General features: G+C 39.8%; 1 protein-coding gene and 1 long non-coding RNA gene across 5 annotated transcripts in view; one reads left to right on the forward strand and one right to left on the reverse strand.

The window, feature by feature from the left end:
* UBA6 (ubiquitin like modifier activating enzyme 6) overlaps nucleotides 1-21,375 on the reverse strand; it is a 95,981-nt gene extending 74,606 nt beyond the window's left edge. For both annotated transcript variants that reach the window (XM_069594221.1, XM_069594220.1), the window contains exons 1-2: nucleotides 21,240-21,375; nucleotides 17,581-17,643 (exon numbers count right to left, since the gene is read on the reverse strand). In XM_069594221.1, coding sequence (XP_069450322.1) covers nucleotides 17,581-17,643; nucleotides 21,240-21,310 — 134 coding nt within the window. In that variant the 5' untranslated portion in view covers nucleotides 21,311-21,375. The remainder of the gene's footprint in view (nucleotides 1-17,580; nucleotides 17,644-21,239) is intronic.
* Nucleotides 21,376-21,395: 20 nt separating this feature from the next.
* The window catches only part of LOC138442581 (uncharacterized), a 73,134-nt gene continuing 68,695 nt past the window's right edge, over nucleotides 21,396-25,834 (forward strand). For all 3 annotated transcript variants that reach the window (XR_011257783.1, XR_011257782.1, XR_011257781.1), the window contains exon 1: nucleotides 21,396-21,506. This is a non-coding gene — a long non-coding RNA (uncharacterized lncRNA). The remainder of the gene's footprint in view (nucleotides 21,507-25,834) is intronic.

Below are 25,834 nucleotides of genomic sequence, written 5' to 3' on the forward strand. Positions count from 1 at the left end.
ACCCACTCCAGTGTTCTTGCCTGGAGAATCCCAGGGACGGGGGAGCCTGGTGGGCTGCTGTCTATGGGGTCACACAGAGTCAGACACGACTGAAGCGACTTAGCAGCAGCAGCAGCAGCAGGCAAATAATGAATAGCCAAGACATAAATATGGTTACAAATGACACAGATCATCCAGAGAAAGGAAAAGAATTAAAATATATGAGCTAAAGTTGTTCATAGAATCATAAAATTTCAAATTCTCAACAGGTAACTAAATTACCTGCCTTTTCAATGTTTGGCTACCAAGGGGAAGAGTATACTAAGTAAGTGCCTACTCCGTGTTTGTTAATGTCAGGTACTCTGCAGTTGACACTTAAAGAGCTGAGAGTGTAACTTCAAGCCCACCATTGTTATACTAGACCTGACTGTATTAAGCAGACATGCATATATTAGTAACTGTATCAGAAAGAAAGAAATTTCCAAGGCTATCTACTCGACTTTTAGAGAGCCCTATTTATTAAAGATTCCCCTTACAAAGGTACTATATCTCCCTGTAGTTTTCACCACTAGTCCTAATTTTACTTTCTTGGGATCATAGGGAACTTGTCTAATCCCTCTTCAATGTGACAGCCCTCCAAACATTTAAAGATGGTATTCAGGTTCCAGGGTCTTCTTTCTCCAGGCTAAACATCTCCAGTTCCTTAAACAATTCTAAACATGACATCATTTTGAGTCCCCATCAACACTCTAATCACTTTCCTTTGGATGTACTTCAGTTACCTTTAGGCATTCATAGATTTATTAAAATATCTATTTCAAGCCAAGCACTGGCACTGTGTGGGGATCACAATAGCAACAACATCATGAGGTAATGTGAGGATTAAATTAAATAAGATAAAATAAATAAAATACCTAGCAGGATGCCTGTGACATTATTGGGAGAGAGGAATAATCAAATAATCCACTATTAAGTACTGCTGCTGCTGCTAAGTCACTTCAGTCGTGTCCAATTCTGTGCAACCCCATAGATGGTAGCCCACCAGGCTCCCCCGTCCCTGGGATTCTCCAGGCAAGAACACTGGAGTGGGTTGGCATTTCCTTCTCCAATGCATGAAAGTGAAAAGTGAAAAGTGAAGTTGCTCAGTTGTGTCTGCCTCGACCCCATGGACTGCAGCCTACAATACTCCTCCATCCATGGGATTTTCCAGGCGAGAGTACTGGAGTGGGGTGCCACTGCCTTCTCCAAGTACTACATACAGAAGTAACAGAAACTAAGGGAACCTGAAAGAATAGGAAGTGATTATCGCTATCAGTGGAGGCCATGGAAAGTTTCACAAATGAGGTTCACCCAAGTTGAAATCTGAAGACTTGAGTTAAAAATTAATCAAAGAAGGAAAAGCATTCTATGCTAGGAAAAAGAAAAGCATGAAAAAGAATGACAGATAAGAGATACATGGTACATACATAAAACTCATTTCTGGCCTTAGTTAAATAAGGGGGAACAGATTTATCCTTTTCCTGCCTTAAAGAACTGAAAAATGGACAATATAAATGAAACAATTCAGACACTGGACAATAGGCAACTCAGGACAATAATCTCAGAGAAGAAAAACAACTGAGGTGAGCTTTATGACTGCCCTAGTCACTGCCCAGAGTTTCCAGAAGGTAGAGCAGGAAGGGAAACTCAAAAAGAGCTTGGTGGTCTTCTCAAACTGAAGAGAACAGGGTGTGAATTCAAGGCTAGAATTTGTGAGCAAATGCACAGAGATTAGGGGAGGAAACAACCTCAAGCTAGGGAAAGAACCAGATGAAAAGTCCAAGTGAAACAATCACTGTTTAAACAGGGCCAAGACAGTTTGTGTTCCTCTTCAGCCAAATGGAAAACCTTTTAATACAGAGAGCACTGGATAAAATAGAAAAGAGTAATACATCAGTACTGGGGGGGAAGTAGCCTCAAAATTGAGTCTTCTCTGGTCTTACCCAGCAAAGCTTAAAAGTAAGCCTTCATAAAAATAAACTTGTTTTCAAGTAATTTAACTGTGTCCTTGAAAAAGCTCAAAAATATTTAAAGGAATTTAAGATAATTCAGCACCCAAAAACATAAAATTCATAATGTCTAACATACACTAAAAAGAACAAAAAACAAAAAACTAGAAATGCAAAAAAAAAAAAAATTACTAGATATGCAAAAAAGCAGGAAATACAACTCTAGATAGAAAAATCAATAGAAGAGACTTAGAAATGACATATGATAGAATGTGTGAACAAAGACTAAAACAGTTAAAAATATAATTCATATGCTCAAGAAGAAGCAAAACTTCCAGAGATGAAAACTATAAAATGTAAGATGAAAAACACTTTGAGTGGAATTAACAGATTCAACACTGCAGAAGTGAACCTGAAGACACAGCAACAGACTTTACAAAATGAAAAACAGAAATGAAACAGAACAAAACAAAGCTGGGGGATAAAACCCCTCCAAAACCAAAAGAGCTTAAGTGAGTTGTGGGACAACTTCACTTGGTCTATGTGAAACTGAGGTCCCTGAAAGAGACTGGAGAAAAGAGGAGAGAAAAACATACTTGAAGAACTAAGCAGTTAAAATTTTTCTAGGAGCACAACAAACTCACAGACCATGATGTAAACAAACAGCAAAACGTAAAAAGAAAACTACACTAAAGGATATCGTAATTGTTTAAAACCAGGGATGAAGAGAAAATATTAAAAATAATCAGAGAAAACAGATTATGCAATTTACAGAGGAAAGGTAAGAATGATACTGACTTTCTCCCAGGAAGCAGTACAAACTGGATGACAAAGGCACATTTTTAAAACACTGAAAGGAAGACAATGTCAACCTAAATTTCTATACTCAGTTTCAAAAAAGGGAAGTAAAGCCTTCATCAGACATATAACAGCTGAAAGAATTCATTGCTGGTAGACTTTCACCATAAGAAATATCAAAGTAAATCTTCAGGCAGAAGAAAACAGTATTAGATGGAAATCTTAATTTACACAAAGGAATAGAGAACATCAGAAATCACAAAACTCTTGTTTCTTTATTTTTAAAATCTCTTTTAAAGATAATTGACTGGTTAAGTCAAATACAATAATGTATTGTGAGTTTATGCTGCTGCTGCTGCTGCTAAGTTGCTTCTGTCACGTCCAACTCTGTGCGACCCCATAGACGGCAGCCCACCAGGCTCCGTCGTCCCTGAGATTCTCTCCAGGCAAGAACACTGGAGTGGGTTGCCATTTCCTTCTCCAACTGTGAGTTTATAACATTATGTCAAAGTAAAATTTTAAGACAATGATAACTCAAGTCCCAAAAAAGAGAAACAGAAGAACACTATTGTAACTTTCTTATACCATACAGGAAGTGATGTTAGATCTGAGTACACACTGTAGAGATTTAAACTATAAACCATAAAGTAATCACCTTCCATCTAGTCAAAGCTATGGTTTTGCAGTAGTCATGTATGGATGTGAGAACTGTACTACAAAGAAAGCTAGTCCAGTTCAGTTCAGTCGCTCAGTCATGTCTGACTCTTTGTGACCCCATGAATCGCAGCACGCCAGGCCTCCCTGTCCGTGACCAACTCCCGGAGTTTATGCAAACTCATTCCATCGATTCAGTGATGCCAGCCAGCCATCTCATCCTCTAGAGCACCGAAGAATTGATGCTTTTGAACTGAGGCGTTGCAGAAGACTCTTGAGAGTCCCTTGAACTGCAAGATCAAACCAGTCAATCCTGAAGAAAATCAGTTCTAAATAATCACTGGAAGGACTGATGCAGAAGCTGAAACTCCAATACTTTGGCCACCTGATGCGAAGAACTGACTCACTGGAAAAGACCCTGATACTGGGAAAGACTGAAGGCAGGAGAAGAAGCAGATGACAGAGAATGAGATGGTTGGATGGTATCACTGACTCGATGCACATAAGTTTGATTAGGCTTCGGGAGTTGGTAATGGACAGGGAAGCCTGGCATGCTGTAGTCCATGAGGTCGCAGAGTTGGGCACAGCTGAGAGACTGAACTGAATCACTAAACAAAGCAAAAGAAAGTACACCTGACTCTCAAACATAGGTTTGAGCTGTGTGGGTCCACTTATATGTGGGGTTTTTTTTTTTTTTTTTTCAAAAAACATATAGTCAGCCCTCCATATTTACATCCAAAGACATGGACGTTAGTCAAAGTTGTTCAGCTGTGTTCATCTCTTTGCGATCCCATGGTCTATACAGTCCATGGAATTCTCCAGGCCAGAATACTGAAGTGGGTAGCCTTTCCCTTCTCCAGGGGATCTTCCCAACCCAGGGATGGATCCCAGGTCTCCCACACTGCAGGGGACCTCTTTGCCATCTGAGCCAGAGGGAAGCCCAAGGACATGGACAACCAACTGTATTCATTATATCATATCACTTGATGCTAAAGGCTTGAGCATTCATGTATTTTGGTATACATGGAGGCTCCTGGAATGGATACCCCATGGATACTGAGGGACAATATGTTACAACTGTAACATGTCAGTAAAGAAAATAAAATATAACTTAAATGATCAATTATTCAACAAAAAGAGAGAGAAAAGGAATACCAGTAACAGACAGATAGGCAATTAGAAAACAAATAGCAGAAATATTATCAATAGAACTTCCTTGGTGGTCCAGTGGTTAACACTCTGCACTTCTGCTGGGGGGGAAATCACTCATCTAGAGCCAGACATCCTGAAATGTGAAGTCAAGTGGGCCTTAGAAAGCATCACTACGAACAAAGCTAGTGGAGGTGATGGAATGCCGGTACAGCTACTTCAAATTCTGAAAGATGATGCTGTGAAAGTGCTGCACTCAATATGCCAGCAAATTTGGAAAACTCAGCAGTGGCCACAGGACTGGAAAAGGTCAGTTTTCATTCCAATCCCAAAGAAAGGAAATGCCAAATTATGCTCAAAGTACTGCACAATTGCACTCATCTCACACGCTAGTAAAGTAATGCTCAAAATTCTCCAAGCCAGGCTTCAGCAATACGTGAACCGTGAACTCCCTGATGTTCAAGCTGGTGTTCGAAAAGGCAGAGGAACCAGAGATCAAATTGCCAACATCCACTGGATCACGGAAAAAGCTAGAGAGTTTCAGAAAAACATCTCTTTCTGCTTTATTGACTATGCCAAAGCCTTTGACTGTGTGGATCACAATAAACTGTGGAAAATTCTAGAGAGATGGGAATACCAGACCACCTAACCTGCCTCTTGAGAAATCTGTATGCAGGTCAGGAAGCAACAGTTAGAACTAGACATGGAACAACAGACTGCTTCCAAATAGGAAAAGGAGTACGTCAAGGCTGTATATTGTCACCCTGCTTATTTAATTTATATGCAGAGTACATCATGAGAAACGCTGGACTGGAAGAAACACAAGCTGGAATCAAGATTGCCGGGAGAAATGTCAATAACCTCAGATATGCAGATGACACCACCCTTATGGCAGAAAGTGAAGAGGAACTAAAGTCTCTTGATGAAAGTAAAAGAGGAGAGTGAAAAAGTTTGCTTAAAGCTCAACATTCAGAAAACAAAGATCATGGCATCCGGTCCCATCACTTCATGGGAAATAGATGGAGAAACAGTGGAAGCAGTGTCAGACTTTATTGTTTGGGGCTCCAAAGTCACTGCAGATGGTGACTGCAGCCATGAAATTAAAAAACGCTTACTCCTTGGAAGAAAAGTTATGACCAACCAAGATAGCATATTTAAAAGCAGGGACACTACTTTGCCGACTAAGGTCTGTCTAGTCAAGGCTATGGTTTTTCCAGTGGTCATGTATGGATGTGAGAGTTGGACTGTGAGGAAGGCTGAGCGCCGAAGAATTGATGCTTTTGATATATGGTGTTGGAGAAGACTCTTCAGAGTCCCTTCAGAGTCCCTTGGACTGCAAGGAGATCCAACCAGTCCATTCTGAAGGAGATCAACCCTGGGATTTCTTTGGAAGGAATGATGCTAAAGGTGAAGCTCCAGAACTCTGGCCACCTCATGCGAAGAACTGACTCATTGGAAAAAACTTTGATGTTGGGAGGGATTGGGGGCAGGAGGAGAAGGGGACGATAGAGGATGAGATGGCTGGAAGGCATCACTGACTCTATGGACGTGAGTCTGACTGAACTCCGGAAGATGGTGATGGACAGGGAGGCCTGGCGTGCTGCAATTCATGGGGTCGCAGAGAGTAGGACATGACTGAGCGACTGAACTGAACTGAAGATCTCGCATGTTACATGTTAAATATACACGGTGCAACCATGCCTCTAAAAGAGTGTCACACTGAATAAAGAGAAAAACCCAATTATACTATATTCTATCTACAAGGAGGCCCACTTAAATACACACAAAAAAGGAAAGTAAAAGGGTGGAAAAAGATATCATGATACCAACAATCAAGGGAAAAGCAGACTATTTTAATAGGACATAACAATTCTAATGGAGAAGGCAATGGCACCTCACTCCAGTACTCGTCTGGAAAATCCCATGGATGGAGGAGTCTGGTAGGCTGCAGTCCATGGGGTCGCTAGGAGTCGGAAATGACTGAGCGACTTGACTTTCACTTTTTACTTTCATGCATTGGAGAAGGAAATGGCAACCCACTCCAGTGTTCTTCCTTGGAGAATCCCAGGGACGGGGCAGCCTGGTGGGCTGCTGTCTCTGGGGTTGCACAGAGTCGGACATGACTGAAATGACTTAGCAGCAGCAGCAGCAGCAACAATTCTAAATGTTTATGTACTAATAACACAGCGACAAACTATGTGATGCAAAAAAGTATGAAATACACAAACAGGAAATTATGGACAATATCCATCTCTTAACAATTGGTATAAAGAATAGACAGAAAATCAGTAATGTTTCAGAACAGTTGAACAATGTTATTAATCAAGTTGATCTAATTGACATTGATAGGACAAGCCAGTAAATAACAGAATACATATTCTCTCCAAATGCACACAGAACATTGACCAAGATAGACCATATTCTCCACTAAAAAAACTTTAAAAAATTTAAGTCACACAAAGTATGTTTCCTGGTAACACTGGAATGATTAGAGATCAACAGAAAGATCTCTGAAAAAAAATTCCTTAATATCTGGAAACTAGTAAGACACTTAAGGTCTCAAAAATCAATAATCTCAACTTCTACTATAAGAAATAAGAAAAAGATCAAATTAAACTAAAAATAGCAGGGAAAAAACCCTTTAAAGCACAGAAATTACTGAAATACAAAATAAAAAATATTTTATAAATCAATTTAACTGCTGGTTCTTTGAGAAGAAAATAAAATGAAAAAACCTCTAGTCAGAATGATCAGGAAAAGAAGAGAAGACAGAATTATCCTCTCTTACCATTATCAGATAATTATCTTGATAATTACCATTATCAGGAATGAGCAGGGAATATTGTTCAGATTCTATAGAAACTAAAAAAGGATATTCAGGGAATATTACAAGCAACTTCATGCCACTAAATTCAACCAATGAGACAAATGAACATACTCTTTGAAAGACCCAAACTACTAAAGCTCACTCAAGAAGAAATATATCATCTGAATATCCCAGTATCTACTAGCTATTTAATATGTATTAATAATTTAAAACTTACCCACAAAGAAAACTCCAAAGACAGCTTCCCTGTGAATTCTACCAAAAATATGAGAAAAAATAATTCTGACTCTACACAAGCTTTCAAGAAATCTGAAGAAAAAATAACTCTAAGCTTATTCTGTGAGGTCAGCATCACTCTGATACCAAAACCAGGCAAAATCATTCAGTTAAAAAATACTCAAACCAATATCCTTCATGTAACATAGATGCAAAAATTTTTAACAGAATTCCTGTAGAAATACATCATGTGAGTTTAATCCCAGAAACAGAATGCAATGGTGGTATAATACTCTAAAAGACATCATTGTAATTCATAATATTAAAAGACTACATTGGAAAAGCCATATAATCACTTTCATGAATACAGAAAAAATGTTTGACAATTACAACACGCCATTTCTGATTTAAAAAAACAACAAAACTCTAAGCAAACTAGTGACAGAAGGGTACTTCCTCAACCTAACAAAGGGTAACTATGAAAAACGTATAGCTAACATTATACTTTACTAGTGTGTGAGATGAGTGCAATTGTGCAGTACTTTGAGCATAATTTGGCATTGCCTTTCTTTGGGATTGGAATGAAAACTGACCTTTTCCAGTCCTGTGGCCCCTGCTCAGTTTTCCAAATGTGCTGGCATACTGAGTGCAGCATCATCTTTCAGGATTTGACATAGCTCAACTGGAATTCCATCACCTTCACTAGCTTTGTTCATAGTGATGCTTTCTAAGGCCCACTTGACTTCACATTCCAAGATGTCTGGCTCTAGGTGAGTGATTACACCACTGTGATTATCTGGGTCTTGAAGATCTTTTTCGTACAGTTCTTCTGTGTATTCCTGCCACCTCTTCTTAATATCTTCTGCTTCTGTTAGGTCCAGACCATTTCTGTCCTTTATTGAGCCCATTTTTGCATGAAATGTTCTCTTGGTATCTCTAATTTTCTTGACGAGATCTCTAGTCTTTCCCATTCTGTTGTTTGCCTCTATTTCTTTGCACTGATTGCTGAGGAAGGCTTTCTTATCTCTTCTTGCTATTCTTTGGAACTCTGCATTTAGATGCTTATATCTTTCCTTTTCTCCTTTGCTTTTGGCTTCTCTTCTTTTCACAGCTATTTGTAAGGCTTCCTCAGACAGCCATTTTGCTTTTTTGCATTACGTTTCCATGGGGATGGTCTTGATCCCTGTCTCCTGTACAATGTCATGAACCTCCATCCATAGTTCATCAGGCACTCTATCAGATCTAGTCCCTTAAATCTATTTCTCACTTCCATTGTATAATCATAAGGGATTTGATTTAGGTGATACCTGAATGGTCTAATGGTTTTCCCTACTTTCTTCAATTTAAGTCTGATTTTGGCAATTAGGAGTACATGATCTGAGCCACAGTCAGCTCCTGGTCTTGTTTTTGTTGACTGTACAGAGCTTCTCCTTCTTTGGCTGCAAAGAATATAGTCAATCTGATTTCGCTGTTGACCATGTAATGCTCAAAATTCTCCAAGCCAGGCTTCAGCAGTACATGAACCGTGAACTTCCTGATGTTCAAGCTGGTTTTAAAAAAGGCAGAGGAACCAGAGATCAAATTGCCAACATCCACTGGATCATGGAAAAAGCAAAAGAGTTACAGAAAAACATCTATTTCTACTTCATTTACTATGCCAAAGACTTTGACTGTGTGGATCACAATAAACTGTGGAAAATTCTGAAAGAGATGGGAATACCAGACCACTTAACCTGCCTCTTGAGAAACCTCTATGCAGGTCAGGAAGCAACAGTTAGGACTGGACATAGAACAACAGACTGGTTCCAAATAGGAAAAGGAGTACGTCAAGGCTGTATATTGTCACCCTGCTTATTTAATTTATATGCAGAGTACATCATGAGAAACGCTGGGCTGGAAGAAACACAAGCTGGAATCAAGATTGCCGGGAGAAATATCAATAACCTCAGATATGCACATGACACCACCCTTGTGGTAGAAAGTGAAGAGGAACTAAAAAGCCTCTTGATAAAGTGAAACTGGAGAGTGAAAAAGTTTGCTTAAAGCTCAACATTCAGAAAACAAAGATCATGGCATCTGGTCCCATCACTTCATGGGAAATAGATGGGGAAACAGTGGAAACAGTGCCAGACTATTTTTTTGGGCTCCTAAGTCACTGCAGATGGTGACTGTAGCCATGAAATTAAAAGACGCTTACTCCTTGGAAGGAAAGTTCTGACCAACCTAAATAGCATATTCAAAAGCAGAGACATTATTTTGCCAAAAAAGGTCCATCTAGTCAAGGCTATGGTTTTTCCAGTGGTCATGTATGGATGTGAGAGTTGGACTGTGAAGAAAGCTGAGCACCAAAGAATTGATGCCTTTGAACTGTGGTGTTGGAGAAGACTCTTCAGAGTCCCTTGGACTGCAAGGAGATCCAACCAGTCCATTCTAAAGGAGATCAGCCCTGGGATTTCTTTGGAAGGAATGATGCTAAAACTGAAACTCCAATACTTTGGCCACCTCATGCGAAGAGTTGACTCATTGGAAAAAGCTCTGATGCTGGGAGGGATTGGGGGCAGGAGAAGGGGACGACAGAGGATGAGATGGCTGGATGGCATCACTGACTCGATGGATGTGAGTCTGAGTGAACTCCGGGAGTTGGTGATGGACAGGGAAGCCTGGCGTGCTGCAATTCATGGATTAGCAAAGAGTCGGACATGACTGAGTGACTGAACTGAACTGAACATTATATCCTCACAGAAGAATTGATGTTTTAGAATTGTGGTGCTGGAAAAGACTCTTGAGAGTCCCTCAGACTGTAAGGAGATTAAAGTCGCCTATCTTAAAGGAAATCAACCCTGAATATTCACTGGAAGGGCTGTTGCTGGAGCTCCAATATTTGGCCACCTTATGCGAAGAACTGACTCCTTGGAAAAGACCCTGATGCTGGGAAAGATTGAAGGCAAAAGGATAAGGGGATGGTAGAGGATGAGACAGATATCATCACTGACTCAATGGATATAATTTGAGCAAACTCTGGGAGATAGTGAAGGACAAGGGAGCCTGCTGTGCTACAAGTCATGGGTTCAAAATGAGTCTGACACAATTTTAATATGGTAGTCTGTAAATATTGCTGTACCCTCCTTAGTAATGTTATATAGTTACCAGTGCAAAGATCTTACATAACTTTTGTCAAATTTTTATATTTTTCATATTATTGTAAATGGTAATTTTTAAGTTTCAGTTTCCAGTTATTCATTACTGTTAAATTGGAGAACAGTTGATTTTTGCATATTTACTTCCTATCTTACAATCTTGCTAATCTAACTGACTGCTGTTGTTCAGTCTGAGTTGGGTCCGACTCAACTGTATAACCTTATTAAATTGACATACATACCGTATTAAAGGTTCTTAAAGTTGACATATTAAAGTTGACATATTAAAGGTTCTTAATATTGACAGACATACCATATTAAAGGTTCTTAAAGTTCAATAGTTAAAACATCAGTATATATAAATTCTCATAACAGCCTTATTTGTAATACCCAAAACCTGGAAACAACCCAAAGGTCCATCAACAATTATTAAGTGATTAAATAAATTATGAAAGTGAAAGTTGCTGAGTCTGACCCTTTGTGACCCCATGGACTATACAGTCCATGGAATTCTCCAAGCCAGAATACTGGAGTGGGTAGCCATTCCCTTCTCCAGGGGATCTTCCCAACCCAGGGATCGAACCCTGGTCCCCTACATTGCAGGCAGATTTTTTACCAGCTGAGCCACCAGTGAAGCCTATATTTGTACAATTACAAATACTGTATAATTTTGTAAGCCTGTATTTGTACAACTGCAAAAATTACAAGGAAGCTAATAAACTGTAGTATAGCCATAAAATAGAAAACCCATCAATAAAAAGGAAAAAATTACTGATACAAAATCATATATGAATCTCAAACTCATTACACTGAGTGAAAGAAGCCAAACTTCCCAAAGGTGTACATACTGTATGATTCCATTTATATAAAATTCTAGAAAATGAAAACTATTCTACAGTACAAAAGCAGATGAGTGGTTGCCTGGGGAAAATGGCAGCTGGAGTGAGAAGAGAGGTAGAAATTACCAAGGGGCACAGAGAAAATGTTTAGTTGTGACTGATGTTATCTAAATTGTGGTGATGATTTCATGAGTATATACACATGTCAAAACATATCAATTTGTATACTTTAAATATGCCTGATCTACTTTACATTAATTTATATCTCAGTGAAGCTGTGGGAAAATATGTATTTATGATGGGAGATACTCTTTCATGGGTCTTTCAACTCCAAGATGTCTCTCTAGATATGCCTAGAAGACAATGTCTTGACTGCTCTTTACTTGGCCTTTTCTCAGGGTTGTATTTGACTCTGAGAGATGAGGTGGGACTTGGGAGTAAGGAGAACCAATATTAGGATGATGCCCCTGCTCTTTGCTGTATCATTAGTAGCAAAACACTTTGTCTCTGACCCAGATATTCCACATTTTCTGTTCAGTTCAGTTCAGTTCACTCGCTCAGTCATGTCCGACTCTTTGTGACCCCATGAAACGCAGCACGCCAGGCCTCCCTGTCCATCACCATCTCCCGGAGTTCACTCAGACTCACGTCCATCAAGTCCGTGATGCCATCCAGCCTATTAGCATCCACTAAATAATAATAGGCTAGCTTTTAGCTTGTAAGTGGGGCAAAATCAAATCCTAAATCTTGACAATATTAATATAAATTTTGGCAAAGATAAGCAATAGGATGTCAGAGGGTAAAGGGGTGAGAAGTGACATGGAAGCCAAAAACAAAGACAGGACCATAACTCATGGCAAATTAGAAGTTACTGAACTCATAGGTATCATTCTTCATGATGAATTTTCAATCTGTGCACATTTTCTCATTAAATATGTTGAATAAGTGAGTGGATAAAAAAAATTAATAAATGAAAGAAACAATGACACTTAAAAGTTAAGTAACCTAATATCATACATTCACAAACAATGGAGAATGATTCAAATTCAGATCTAACACCACCAAAGTTCAAACTCTTGCCACTGCTATGCTATACCCAAAGAGGGCTTAAATGTATATTATACTATTTAGCTGGAGAAGGAAATGGCAACCCACTCCAGCACTCTTGCCTGGCAAATCCCATGAATGGAGGAGCCTGGAGGGCTGCAGTCCATGGGGTCGCTGAGGGTCGGACACAACTGACTGACTTCACTTTCACTTTCATGCATTGGAGAAGGAAATGGCAACCCACTCCAGTGTTCCTGCCTGGAGAATCCCAGGGACGGGGGAGCCTGATGGGCTGCCGTCTATGGGGTCGCACAGAGTCGGACACGACTGAAGCTACTTAGCAGCAGCAGCAGTGTTGAGATACTTCACGCTGAAAATTTTTTTATATTAATAGTTTTTTCATGAAATCTTTAAGGCTAAAATGTTATTCTTAAGAGGTATTATTCTTCTCATTTACATGTGAGAAGTATGAGAAGTAGAAAGATTAAATAGTTTTGGTTCATATAAATGCCAGGATTGGATGTGAACATTCTCTTCTAAAGTCAAAGACCTTGTTCACTTCTCTCTACAAAGTATTTCTCAAAAAATCGATATTCTAACAACACTGTAAATCAACTATATGTCAATTAAAAAAAAAAACAAAATGAGCTATCTGCTGAACATCTGCCTGGTTTACATTTAAACCATCCTGTATGCATTTTAAAAAGAATATACTGAGCTTGGAAGAAGAAAGCTAAAGAAAGAGACTCAAGCATCAGTAGCTTAGAGAAATAGCTAAAATCGTGGAAATGGACATGAACCAAAGAATGAACTGAGATAAAAATTCTAAAGTTGGGACCTGGCTTTACATAAAAGCAAGAGCAGACTAAGAGAAGTCTGAGAAATCTGAGGAATACAAGCAAATCCAAGAAAACTGTTATCTCAAAAGCCAGAGGAACTTCCTCTAGTATTCCACTAGAATACGCACAGTATTGATACCACTATGATTGCACTAATCCAGAACCTAAGAATGCCCTGATGCTGCTCTGATATTCACCCCTTCTTCATATAGTGACCTCTACATAGGAGCCTATATGCAAGAAACATTAAAAAGAGAGAAAAGAGAGACAGTAAAGTACAGCAAAGTAATAATTTTAGAATTACCTGAATTAGTTTTAATTTCCTCCAATTGTGTCCCTTGGTGTGGGATGGTAAAGAATCTGCCTGCAATGTGGAAGACCTGGCCCTGGGTGAGGACGATACCCTGAAGAAGGGAATGGCAACTTAATCCAGTGTTCTTGCCTGGAGAACATGGACACAGGAACCTGGCACGCTACAGACCATGGTATTAGAGAGTCAGAAATGACTGAGTGAATAACACATATATAGATACCTCCAATGGAGCATCCTTTGGTAAAAGCAAAGTTAGAAAACCAAGGCTTGAGTACTAAATTGGGACTCATTCATTATCTTTAGATAAATCGCTGGATTAGCAGGCTCAGGCATATCTTTGGAGAAAAAGAAATGGGCAAATCTATACAACTGGCCAAGTCTGCCTAACTTACCTGACAATGTACTGGTAATAAAGATGAGAAACTAAATAGAGATGTGGCTCAGAATGCTGTCAGAAGTGCTCCTCCAGCCCCCCAAAAACCTTTAGATTCTGAGAATAACTGCAGGTTTAGTTGATCAGAAACTATGAGGTGGTTTAAGATTGAGTAATAAAAAAGTGAAATATATTTAGCAAGACACTTTGTTAAAGTAGGTATTGAAAATGCCCTAAAAATATTTTCTACTTAAATATATATATTGGGTTGGGCAAAAGGGTCCTTCTATTTTTAAGTAAAAATAAAAGATATACTTTTCATTTTCACTTAAAGACTGAAGGAACTTTATTGAACAATGTATTCACCATTTTGCTCTACTACCTTCTGCCATTTTTCAGGCAACTGCATAATTTTATGTTCCCAAAACTTTTTACCTTTTTGAGCAAAGAACTGTTCCAGGTGCCTTTTACAGTCTCCAGGGAACAGTACTTGTTGGAGCTGTTTCATTTTCCAGAAGGACCTTATAATAGAGGACTCCCTTTCAACCCCAGGGCTTCCCTGGTGGCTCAGACAGTGAAGAATCTGCCCACAATGCAGGAGACCCAGGTTCAATCCCTGTGTTGGGAAGATCCCTTGGAGAAGGGCATGGCTACCCACTCCAGTATTCTTGTCTGGGAAATCCCATGGACAGAGGAGCCTGGTGGGCTACAGTCTATGGGGTCACAGAAGCGGACACAACTGAGTGACTAGCACTTTCACTTCCCAACATTATCACATACACAACATCACCTTCTCTGGATGAAGAATGGCCTTTGGTGTGATTGGCGGTAGTTCATTTCGCTTGCCCCATAATCTCTTTCATTCCACATTACTGTACAGTATCTACTTTTCGCCACTCATCACAATTTGTTTTAAAAATAGAGTTTTCACTACAGATTTGCATGCAGAAATGTAATCAAGGTTTTTTTCTCTCCCCTTAACTTATGTGGAACCCAAACATCAATGCAATTAACATAATCAAGCTGGTACAAATTATTTTTTTTTTGTTTTTTATTTTTTTAATTTTAAAATCTTTAATTCTTACATGCGTTCCCAAACATGAACCCCCCTCCCACCTCCCTCCCCATAACATCTCTCTGGGTCATCCCCATGCACCAGCCCCAAGCATGCTGTATCCTGCGTCAGGCATAGACTGGCGATTCAATTCTTACATGATAGTATACATGTTAGAATGCCATTCTCCCAAATCATCCCACCCTCTCCCTCTCCCTCTGAGTCTAAAAGTCCGTTATACATATCTGTGTCTTTTTTCCTGTCTTGCATACAGGGTCGTCATTGCCATCTTCCTAAATTCCATATATATGTGTTAGTATACTGTATTGGTGTTTTTCTTTCTGGCTTACTTCACTCTGTATAATCGGCTCCAGTTTCATCCATCTCATCAGAACTGATTCAAATGAATTCTTTTTAACGGCTGAGTAATACTCCATTGTGTATATGTACCACAGCTTTCTTATCCATTCATCTGCTGATGGACATCTAGGTTGTTTCCATGTCCTGGCTATTATAAACAGTGCTGTGATGAACATTGGGGTACACGTGTCTCTTTCAATTCTGGTTTCCTCGGTGTGTATGCCCAGCAGCGGGATTGCTGGGTCATAAGGTAGTTCTATTTGCAATTTTTTAAGGAATCTCCACACTGTTCTCCATAGTGGCTGTACTAGTTTGCATTCCCACCAACAGTGTAGGAGGGTTCCCTTTTCTCCACACCCTCTCCAGCATTTATTGCTTGCAGATTTTTGGATCACAGACATTCTGACTGGTGTACAAATTATTTTTTAAACTTGATTTGGGTATTTTGAGTATGTCACCTATCTCCTGTGTGATATAATGTTGATTGTTTTCAATTAATGTCTTGATTTGACTGCTATCAACTTCATCTGGTCTACCAGACTGTGTAACATCATCCAACAAGAAATCTCCAGCACAAAGCTTTGCAAATCACTTCTGACATGTTCAGTCACAGCACCTTCTGCATAATGTACCAAATCTGTTTTTTTTTTTTTGCATTTCAGTTGCATTTTTACCTTTCTTGAACCAATAAAGCATAATACACCAAAAAAGCTTTCTTCCATCTTCAATACTGAAATGACTATACAAAAATTTAGTAATTTTGATAAGTTTTTTCAAAACACACACTGACAAGACAGCTGTCATAATATCACCTAATAAAACTGTTTTGAATGAACTTAAAGACAACTAAGCGCTACTAGAGCCTTCTTACAAAAAAAAAGAACGAACCTTTTGGTCAACCCAATATAATCATAGCTAGGAGATCATATGGTAAACAGTTTTCACATAAGCAAAATCAAGTTAGCCTTTCTCTCTTCTTCCAAGGGTATAGGACAAAATAGGACTTGAAATCAACATATCAGCTCCTCCTAAGCTGCTCAAAATTGACTATGCATCCCATGTAATAAAATATAAAAAGAAATCCAAAATACATAAAAAGCCTATTGTTCCAAATCCTACCTACATAAAATCTTTCTTCATGATTACATATAGAGAAAAATCCAAACACTTTTAAATGGAGATTATACTATCTTCTATGCAAACATCTCCAAGTATTTAAGAAATTTACTAGAAATGACAGCAATTTATATGTTTTTAAGTGAAGTGAAGCTGCTCAGTCATGTAGTTTCCAACTCTTTGTGACCCCATGGACTGTAGCCTACCAGGCTCCACCATCCATGGAATTTTCCAGGCAAGAGTACTGGAGTGGGTTGCCATTTCCTTCTCCAGGGGATTTTACTGACTCAGGGATTGAACCCAGGTCTCCCACATTATAGGCAGACGCTTTACCATCTGAGCCACCAGGGAAGCCTTATGTATTTTTACGTTCTCTTTAATTTTGAAAAAGGTATCCTGATTTCACGAAAAAATATGGTAAAAAAAAGTCCCACTAAATTCCATTCAAACCACAGCTCTTCAATCACTTCTCCACTGTCTATGCAGTGCAAACATGGATTGTTGTTAATGAGCTTACACTGAAGTAAACATATTCTCTAGATGCTACTGTATCACTAAAGTGAAATGAATTCTTTCATGAGACTCACTCCTGCAATATCAGGAAATTAAATATGTACTCCTATCCAGAAATAAGAGGTATATTTGGTAATAGAGAGCAAAATCATTCTTAGTCACATAAACCAAACCTAAAGCAACCAAGATTTAAATATTATTCAAGCTTTCAGACTATAGTAAAAGAAAGAAAGAAACCCTAATTTTTACTTGAGCGAACTCTTAAAATACATTTTACAAAATTCTGCGAAGGCCTAATGGTGTCTTCAACAGACTATCTATACTCCATTACAGGAGAACAACAAATGGGAAAAACATTTGCTTCCATAAGGTTCTTACCTGTATAATGCATCATCAATCTCCACAGATTCTGTTGGCATGCTGGAGAAATTTGTATTTGCACTGAAAAAAGAAAACATAAGGGTAAGTATAGCTATTTAATATTCATATTTTGTAATGTAAAATTCAACTATACATGAAATCAGATTCACCAGGTACTAAAACAGATTTTATAAACCAGACATATGTTTTATTACCACTTTATTTAGATTTTAAAAATTGGTCAAAATTAAATTCATTCACTGCTTGCTCTATGTGTAAATTAGAGCCCATAGTTGTTTTATTCTCAGGTGTTACTTTATCATTGCTGTAATTGCTATAAATATCATTGCTATAATATATATTCTGATGATTTATATTTTAGCAATACTGAGTGCCCCATAAACCTTCTATAATATACATACCCAGAATTTAACATATAATGATGATATCTAGGGATTCCCTGGTAGCTCAGCTGATAAAGAATCTACCTGCAATGCAGGAGACCCCAGCTCGATTCCTGGGTCAGGAAAATCCCCTGGGGAAGGGATAGGATACCCACTCCAGTATTCTTGGGCTTCTCCAGTGGCTCAGATGGTAAAGAATCCTCCGACAATGAGGGAAACCTGGGTTCGATCCCTGGTTGGGAAGATACACCGGAGAAGGGAACAGCTATCCACTCCAGCAGTCAAGCAAGACAAAATAATAATAGTTTAGCAGTAAAACAAAGTCAAGGACTTTAGTTGTCTTGCAGATGCTAACATCCCCACCAAGCGGAAGAAGTTAACTGACCAGCAGCAAGCAGACCTCAGATCAGTTGGAACCAGAAGGTTGATGACCAAGGTTCCAAAAACATTACCCTGTTATCTCACCATCAAGCAATTAGAGAACTGAGCATGGATCACATACCCTATAACCCTTTCACTCAGACTGTCTTTAAAAACTCTTCCCTGAAAGCCAATGGAGGAGTTTTTGTCTTTGGAGCATGAGCTGCCGGTTTTCTTTGCTAAATACTACAATAAACTGTACTTTCTTCACTACAACCTGGTGTCAGTAGATTGGCTTTGCTGCACATTCAGTGAGTGGACCCAAGTTTGGCAACACTATCAACTAAATGGTCTCCTTCTGCTCAGGTGGCTCACTGCCGTATTTTTTCCAAATCACATATCCTTAACTATTTATCAGCTGCCTTTCCCTATAGAATGTGTGCTCCATTAAGAATTTACTACTATATTTCAAATCTCTAAAACAGTACTTGGCATTTAATAACAAGAACAAACATTGTGTCACAGTGTTTTAAGTGTTTACTAACTCAGTTAACCCTTTCAACAACTTTATGAGATAGACACTATTACTATACCCACTGAACAGAGGGAAAAACCTGAGGTTGACAGAGATTAACTTAAATAACCTGCCCAAGGTCATGGAGCAGGTAAATGGCAAGCCCTGAAACTAATCAGTCTAGTTCCTTACAACCACACTATATTGTCTACTACCTCTCACAGTGGGGGTTTCCAAGCTGGCTCAGTGGTAAAGAATCCACCTGCCAATTAAGGAGACACAGGTTCCATCCCTGGGTCTGGAAGATCTCTTGGAGTAGGAAATGGCAACCCACTACAGTATTCTTGCCTGGACAATTTCATGGACTGGCAGGCTACAGTCCATGGGTTCAGTTGGAGACGACTGAACACACACACACACACACACACACACACACACAGAGACCTCTCATAGAGGGCATGAAGATAGCACTAAAAAAAAATCTGTTAAATGAATTTTAAAAATTAAAAAACTGTGATGTTGGAAAAGTCTCTTGGGAGTCTCTTGGACTACAAAGAGATCAAACCAGTCAATCCAAAAGGAAATCAACCCTGAATATTCATTGGAAGGACTGATGCTGAAGCTAAAGCTCCAATACTTTGGCCACCTGATGTGAAGAGCCAACTCACTAGAAAAGACCCTGATGCTGGGAAAGAGTGAAGGCAGGAGGAGAAGGGGATGACAGAGGATGAGATGGTTGGATGGTATTACCGACTCAACGGACATTAGTTTGAGCAAGCTCCAGGAGTTGGTGATGGACAGGAAAGCCTGGCATGCTGCAGTCCATAGGGTCGCAAAGAGTCGAATGTGACTGAGCAACTGAACTGAACTGAAACATACTAGTATGACAAGATACAGAGTGAGATATCCATCACTGCAGCTCATTTCAATTTTTTCACAGTGTGGCATAGAAAGAAAAATGATAATTGGGAAACACAGATGGTTCATGAGCAGAGGGAACTGCCAGGACTGAGCTAAAATCAATACCATCTTGGCAAAAGTGTAATTCATTCTAGGTTTGGGGAAGTTCTATATATCAGTTTCAGGATTCTAAAAACAACATGATAACACAAAATTCAGTTTCAAGATCCAATTTTCTAGGCCTGGTATATTGATATATAGGTAAAGAATTTGAAAATATATCATCAAAAATGTTATTATTTCTCTTATCATTGTGATATCACCTTCCAGCTAACTAATAAAAACACATACACAATATACCCTGGCACTCTAACAAAATACAAAACTCAAGAAAAAGTCTTGTTACAACTTTCTTACAGTTAGTACACTCTCTCTAGCTGTCTTCCTTGAATGGAGAGCAACAGTCTAAGATGGTAAAGCTCTTAAGTAAAAATGAGAAGAGCTACATTCTAACTAGTTCTGTCACTTAATGATTATGACTGACACCCACTTTTCAGAAAGTGCTGCCTTACTGGAATCTTTCAAATATCATTCTTCTGATAAGTTCTTAAATGGCAAACGAAAATGCTTTAAATAAGAGGAGGTTTTATTTATATTGCATAATATCCCCCACGTAAGTCTAGCAGTGCTGGCAATGGCAGGCAATACCATGGTATCAAAGCACCCTTTCAGTCTAAGGTTGGTGAAAAAGCTATAGGCTTGTGAACATTCATATTAGCTCAAAATCAAATATCCACCACCTCTATCTTCGGCACATCATATTCTGGTAGTGGGCAGAATGTAACTATCCGCTTTATTAATTATGAAATGACAAACAGGAACTACACAAACGTTTCCCCTCTATTTCTGCAGGAATGAAAAAGATGTGAACCTCAACACCAACTGCGAAATAAGAATGGGTAACTCATGGTTTTTTCCCCTGCGCTTCTTTTTTTCTCTCTCTTGTTTTAAAGGGCAATCAACAGGCCTCAGGGTGTTCTGACTACCACTGATTCATTATTACCGAGTTCCCTCTGGTAACAGTTTTCAAAGGAGAATCTCAGCATAGGGTCGTGCACCATGGAGCTCAGCTTTCATTTTATCGAAAGGAAGGAAGGTGTCCGGCACCGGGGCAGGGAAGCTCGCACCGAAAGCCCCTCCCTCCCTCCCTCCTACGTCCGGTGACTGGAAGGAAGAAGGATGGCAGACCCCAACCAGAACTGAGAAAGCGACGAAAGGGGCGACCAGTGGATTTCCTCCTCAGCAAAGCCGGGAGTCGCACAGGCCGGAGCCCACGCCGCCACACCTACCCTGCGCGCTACCCTCGCCGCCCAAGGCCGGCTCTGCCCTGCCCCGCGGCCTCTCGCGCGCTCCCTGCTCGCCCGAGTGGGAGATGCAGAAAGTCGGACCCCTGGTCCTGCCCGCAATGCCTCACTTCGCGCCCACATTCTTTTTCTCACCGGCTGGTCCTCCAGGAGGAGCAAGATGCCTCTTCCCCCGGACGTGCTGCCTCCGGCTGGGATTCCTCCATCGCCTCCAGAGACGCAGCCGCAGCTGCCTAGTGGGAGGCAGGGAAGAGGGCGGGGCCGCGAGGTCAAGGGGCGGGTAATGACGTCACAGGAGGGGGCAGGCCTGACAAGCCAACAGCCAGGCGGCGCCTTCCCGTCAACCCCAGGGCCGTCCTGGCTTCCGGTTTGGGTGTGGTCCGGGAGAGGATTTTGCCGCAGGTAGTTGAAGTGCGCAGGGGTGTACGGATGTGTGTGTGTGTCAGTGTGTGGTGGGGCTGTGGGAATTGGGAACGGGGAGTGTGTGTGTGTGTGTGTGTCTGTCTGTCTGTCTGTCTCTCTGTCAGAGCGTTACCGTCTGACCCATCAGTGAACCCTGAAGTGGCACTGTAGCGACTTGGTTCTGACGGATTTAAGCTGAACCAAAACTCATCGCAAGCCAAACACAGGATTTCAATGGCTAGCGAAGTAAGATTGCATAGCAAAATCCTTAAGAGTTTTACGGCAAGAAGAAACGCTTCATTTTATTGAAAATAGAAAAAACCGAAACGCTAGTAATAAGTAGCTCCGGATTTCCAGTCTGGAATTCCATTTTAAGACGTTATACGTGTAACATCTAATTTTGGATGTCTATTACATGTCAAGCACTGTCACAGATTTGGTAGAATCACGTGATTTTCTTGAACGATGAATGGCATATGTCATCCAGGTGGCCCTTAGTTTGTGAGTGAGGGACAAATTTACAATCAATTTAAGTGACTTGTCAGATTAAGTACCAAAATATACGTCTAAGAATCTCTCAACTAATTTTTTTTTTTTTTTTTGAAGCTACAGAGTGAAAGTAGACGGGGAATATGTCTACAAACTCCTTTTCTGAAGTTCTGGAGTTAGAGGCTGTTTCACATAACTTAGGTCATCTAGCCAAGAATGGGATATTTCAGTTTTAATGAAAGATTTCAAAGAGCAAGTTTTTTTTTTTTTTTTTGGTTTGTTTGACAATCTATGATTTTAGAGAAAAGAGTTCTTTGTGAGTGAAAAAAGTAGCAGTTACTTGAAGTGGATTCTTTTGGTGATGCTTTACAGCATGTTATTGGGAGAAATAGTATTTTCTGTTAACTTTACAGCTGTCTTTATCTGTCTTTATGCCTGATGAATGGCAAAGCAGATGTTTACTTTTCTTAGTTCAGGCTCATGTTTCTTTCTCTCAGGTTTCAGGAAAACTCTTCCAGGACTAGAAAGCTCCTTTCTTGCTTTAGTGGAGTGCTGAAAAGTATGGTGGCTGATTTCTATAATTTCCATCATTTCTGTTGTCCCTGTGTTGCACATGTGTTTATATGTATTGTGTATGTTTGTATGTTTGAATACTAAAAAGCCTCTTGATGAAAATCAAAGAGGAGAGTGAAAAAGTTGGCTTAAAGCTCAATATTCAGAAAACTAAGATCATGGCATCTGGTCCCATTGTTGTAGGAAGGAGGACACCTTCCAGGGCCTGAAACTGGGCTCTTGTCTAACACTCATTTGTTGCAGGAAGGAGGACCCCTTCCAGGGCCCAAAACTAGGCTCTTGTCTAACACTTGGAAGTGAATTGTCCGAGGAGACACGTGCTGACAAAGCCAGAGATTTTATTGGGAAAGCAGACTTCACTGTCCAAAGCTGCTGCAGTAACATTTGAATTTTCTTCAAGCTGGCCATTTGAAAGAACTCGAGGGAATTCTTTTGTGAAGGAAATAAACCTTTCCAAAATGTGAATAATTATCCTCTTAAGTGGTCTATGGATTGGGATATATGCATGTAACATTTTCCTGAAATATATATATTTTTAGTTGCCCATACAACAGTACAAAGACAAATCACTGTAGATTAACAATTGAAATAGAAATTTCCAAGACACTTTATTATTTCATTTATCGACTTATGCATCAGTGACTAGAGATCAGTTCAGTTGCTCAGTCACGTCTGACTCTTTGCAACCCCACGGACTGCAGCACACTAGGCTTTCCTGTCCAACACCAACTCCAGGAGCTTACTCAAACTCATCCATCAAGTCGGTGATGCTCTCCAACCATCTTATCCTCTGCCGTCCCCTTCTCCTCCTGCCTTCAGTCTTTTCCAGCATCGGGAGCTTTTCCAGTGAGTCAGCTCTTCCCATCAGGTGGCCAAAGTATTAGAGTTTCAGCTTCAGCATCAGTCCTTCCAATGGATATTCAGGACTGATTTCTTTAAGGATTGTCTGATTGGATCTCCTTACAGTCCAAGGGACTCTCGAGAGTCTTCTCCAATGCCACAGTTCAAAAGCATCAATTCTTCAGTGCTCAGCTTTCTTTATAGGCCACTTCTCACATCCTTACATGACTACTGGAAAAACTATAGCTTTGACTAGACAGACCTTTGTTGGCAAAGTAATATCTCTGCTTTTTAATATGCTGTCTAGGTTGATCATAGCTTTTGTTCTAAGGAGCAAACGTCTTTTAATTTTATGGCTGCAGTCACCATGTGCAGTGATTTTGGAGCCCCCCAAAATAAAGTCTGTCACTGTTTCTATTGATTCCCTGTCTATTTGCCATGAAGTGATGGGACCAAATGCCATAATCTTAATTTTCTGATCTCGAGTTTTAACCCACTTTTTCAGTAAATAGAGATAAAATATAATAAATCATACTCCTAAGTTTAACCTTCTTCTAATATTGGTGGAAAACAGATAATAAATCTGAAAATCCCTAAGTGTGACTTTGTATTTTTGTGGCTTTCTAGGCAATATGCTGTAAATGCATTAGAATATGCCCTAATTCGTGATAAAGATGCTTCAATCCCTTTATGAGGGAAGCTGTTCAGCGCCCTATTCCAGAGATCCAAATTCAACCAGTCACTATTCACCATAGACACAAACTACTGGATTTCACCTCTTTGTCTTGACTGAAACAATATTCAGATCATCTCCCTTCCCATGGATGGCTTGTTTTCTAGTCTTTAGTTTGACAACCAGCACCTCTAGCTGGTTTGTATAGCCAAAGCTATGGTTTTTTCCAATAGTTTTTGTACAGATGTGTGATGTTGCTCAGAAGACTGAGCACTGAAGAACTAATGCTTTCGAATTGAGGTTCTGGGGAAGACTTGAGAGTCCCTTGGACTGCAATGAGATCAAACCAGTCACTCATAATGGAAATCAACCCAGAGTATTCATTGGAAGGACTGATGCTTAAGCTGAAGCTCCAGTACTGTGGCAGACTCTTTAAAAAAGGCCCTCTGGAAAAGATTGAGGGCAGGAGGGGAAAAGTGTGGCAGAGGATGAGGTGGTTAGATAGCATCACCAGGTCAATGAACCTGAATGTGAACAAAGGTCGGGAGATAGTGAAGGACAGAGGAGGCTGGCATGTTGCAGTCCATGAGGTTGTAAAGAGTCTGACAGACATAGTGACTGAGCAACAACAACAAAACCTGTAGCCTGGGGGCATCAACCTTCAGCACACAGCAGGATCTCCTGGCCTGCAGGTTAAAGCAGATTGTAGCATTTCTGCTTCGCTATGCTTGGTTGAGGGGCTGAGCATTCGCTTTTCTAAAAAGTTCCCTGGTGATATCTCTTCTGCTAGACCTAGGCCTTTGGTTTGAAAGTGCCTTGCATTGCTCAGTCGCTTCCTCTAACTCATTCTGTGGGCTACCTCTAAACCTTTTTTCAGTACAGCTTTCCTTATTGAATTCTGGGCTGTACTTATCTTTGCATTAGTCTTTTGTTTCTATTGCTTGGTTTATTTGCAGTCCCATTCCTTTTGGGTCTGATGTCATTTTGTGCTCTGGATCCTACCTTTCCTTAGACATGCCTTATGTTTACCATTGGAAGGGTCACAGGGTTGGTTAACTCATAACAAGCACTAGAACAGAAAATGTTTGTAATTGGGCTTTTTTTAAAAAGCAATATATGGAATATATGTGGACAGAGGGAGTAGGTATGGAAACAGAGAAGAAGTTGGTTGGAAGTCTGTCATATAGATATGAATGGCATCATAAAATTTGAGGGAAGTGTTGATGGAGAATAGAATCCTGTTGAAATATGGTTAAAGCTTATTGCATATTGGTTGCTTGTTATCAGGGTTTCAACACAAATGTAAATAGTTCCATTAGCTCATATAAAAGAAGAATCATAATGCTATATAGTAGATGAAGACTTATAGTGACAGCTAAGAAAAACCAAGTTGGGTAAATGAATTCTGTTCCTATAATCAACTATCAGCAGAAATGTGAAATAGAAACTGGCATTACAAACAGTCAGCAGAAATCCAAGAAAGCCTGAACCTACACTTTGGTCAGCTAGCTTCTGAACCCTGTCCAACACTAGCTCATTGATTTTCTTTTCAGTGGTGTAGTGCCTAGGGGCATAGGTATTTGCAACATCTTCTTTGCCAATGGTGTCATTCTAGAGATACCTTCATCACTTACAATCCATTGTAGGTCTAGAAACATTCGTGTGGGGACATGCTTAACAACACTAATCTCACTGAAGAAGGTATTGAAGGAGTCATCTCTCACATTCCTCTTTTCACTGGGCTTTGGGTGGA

This window comes from Ovis canadensis, chromosome 6, assembly GCF_042477335.2.
Source record: "Ovis canadensis isolate MfBH-ARS-UI-01 breed Bighorn chromosome 6, ARS-UI_OviCan_v2, whole genome shotgun sequence".
Lineage (NCBI taxonomy): Eukaryota > Metazoa > Chordata > Mammalia > Artiodactyla > Bovidae > Ovis > Ovis canadensis.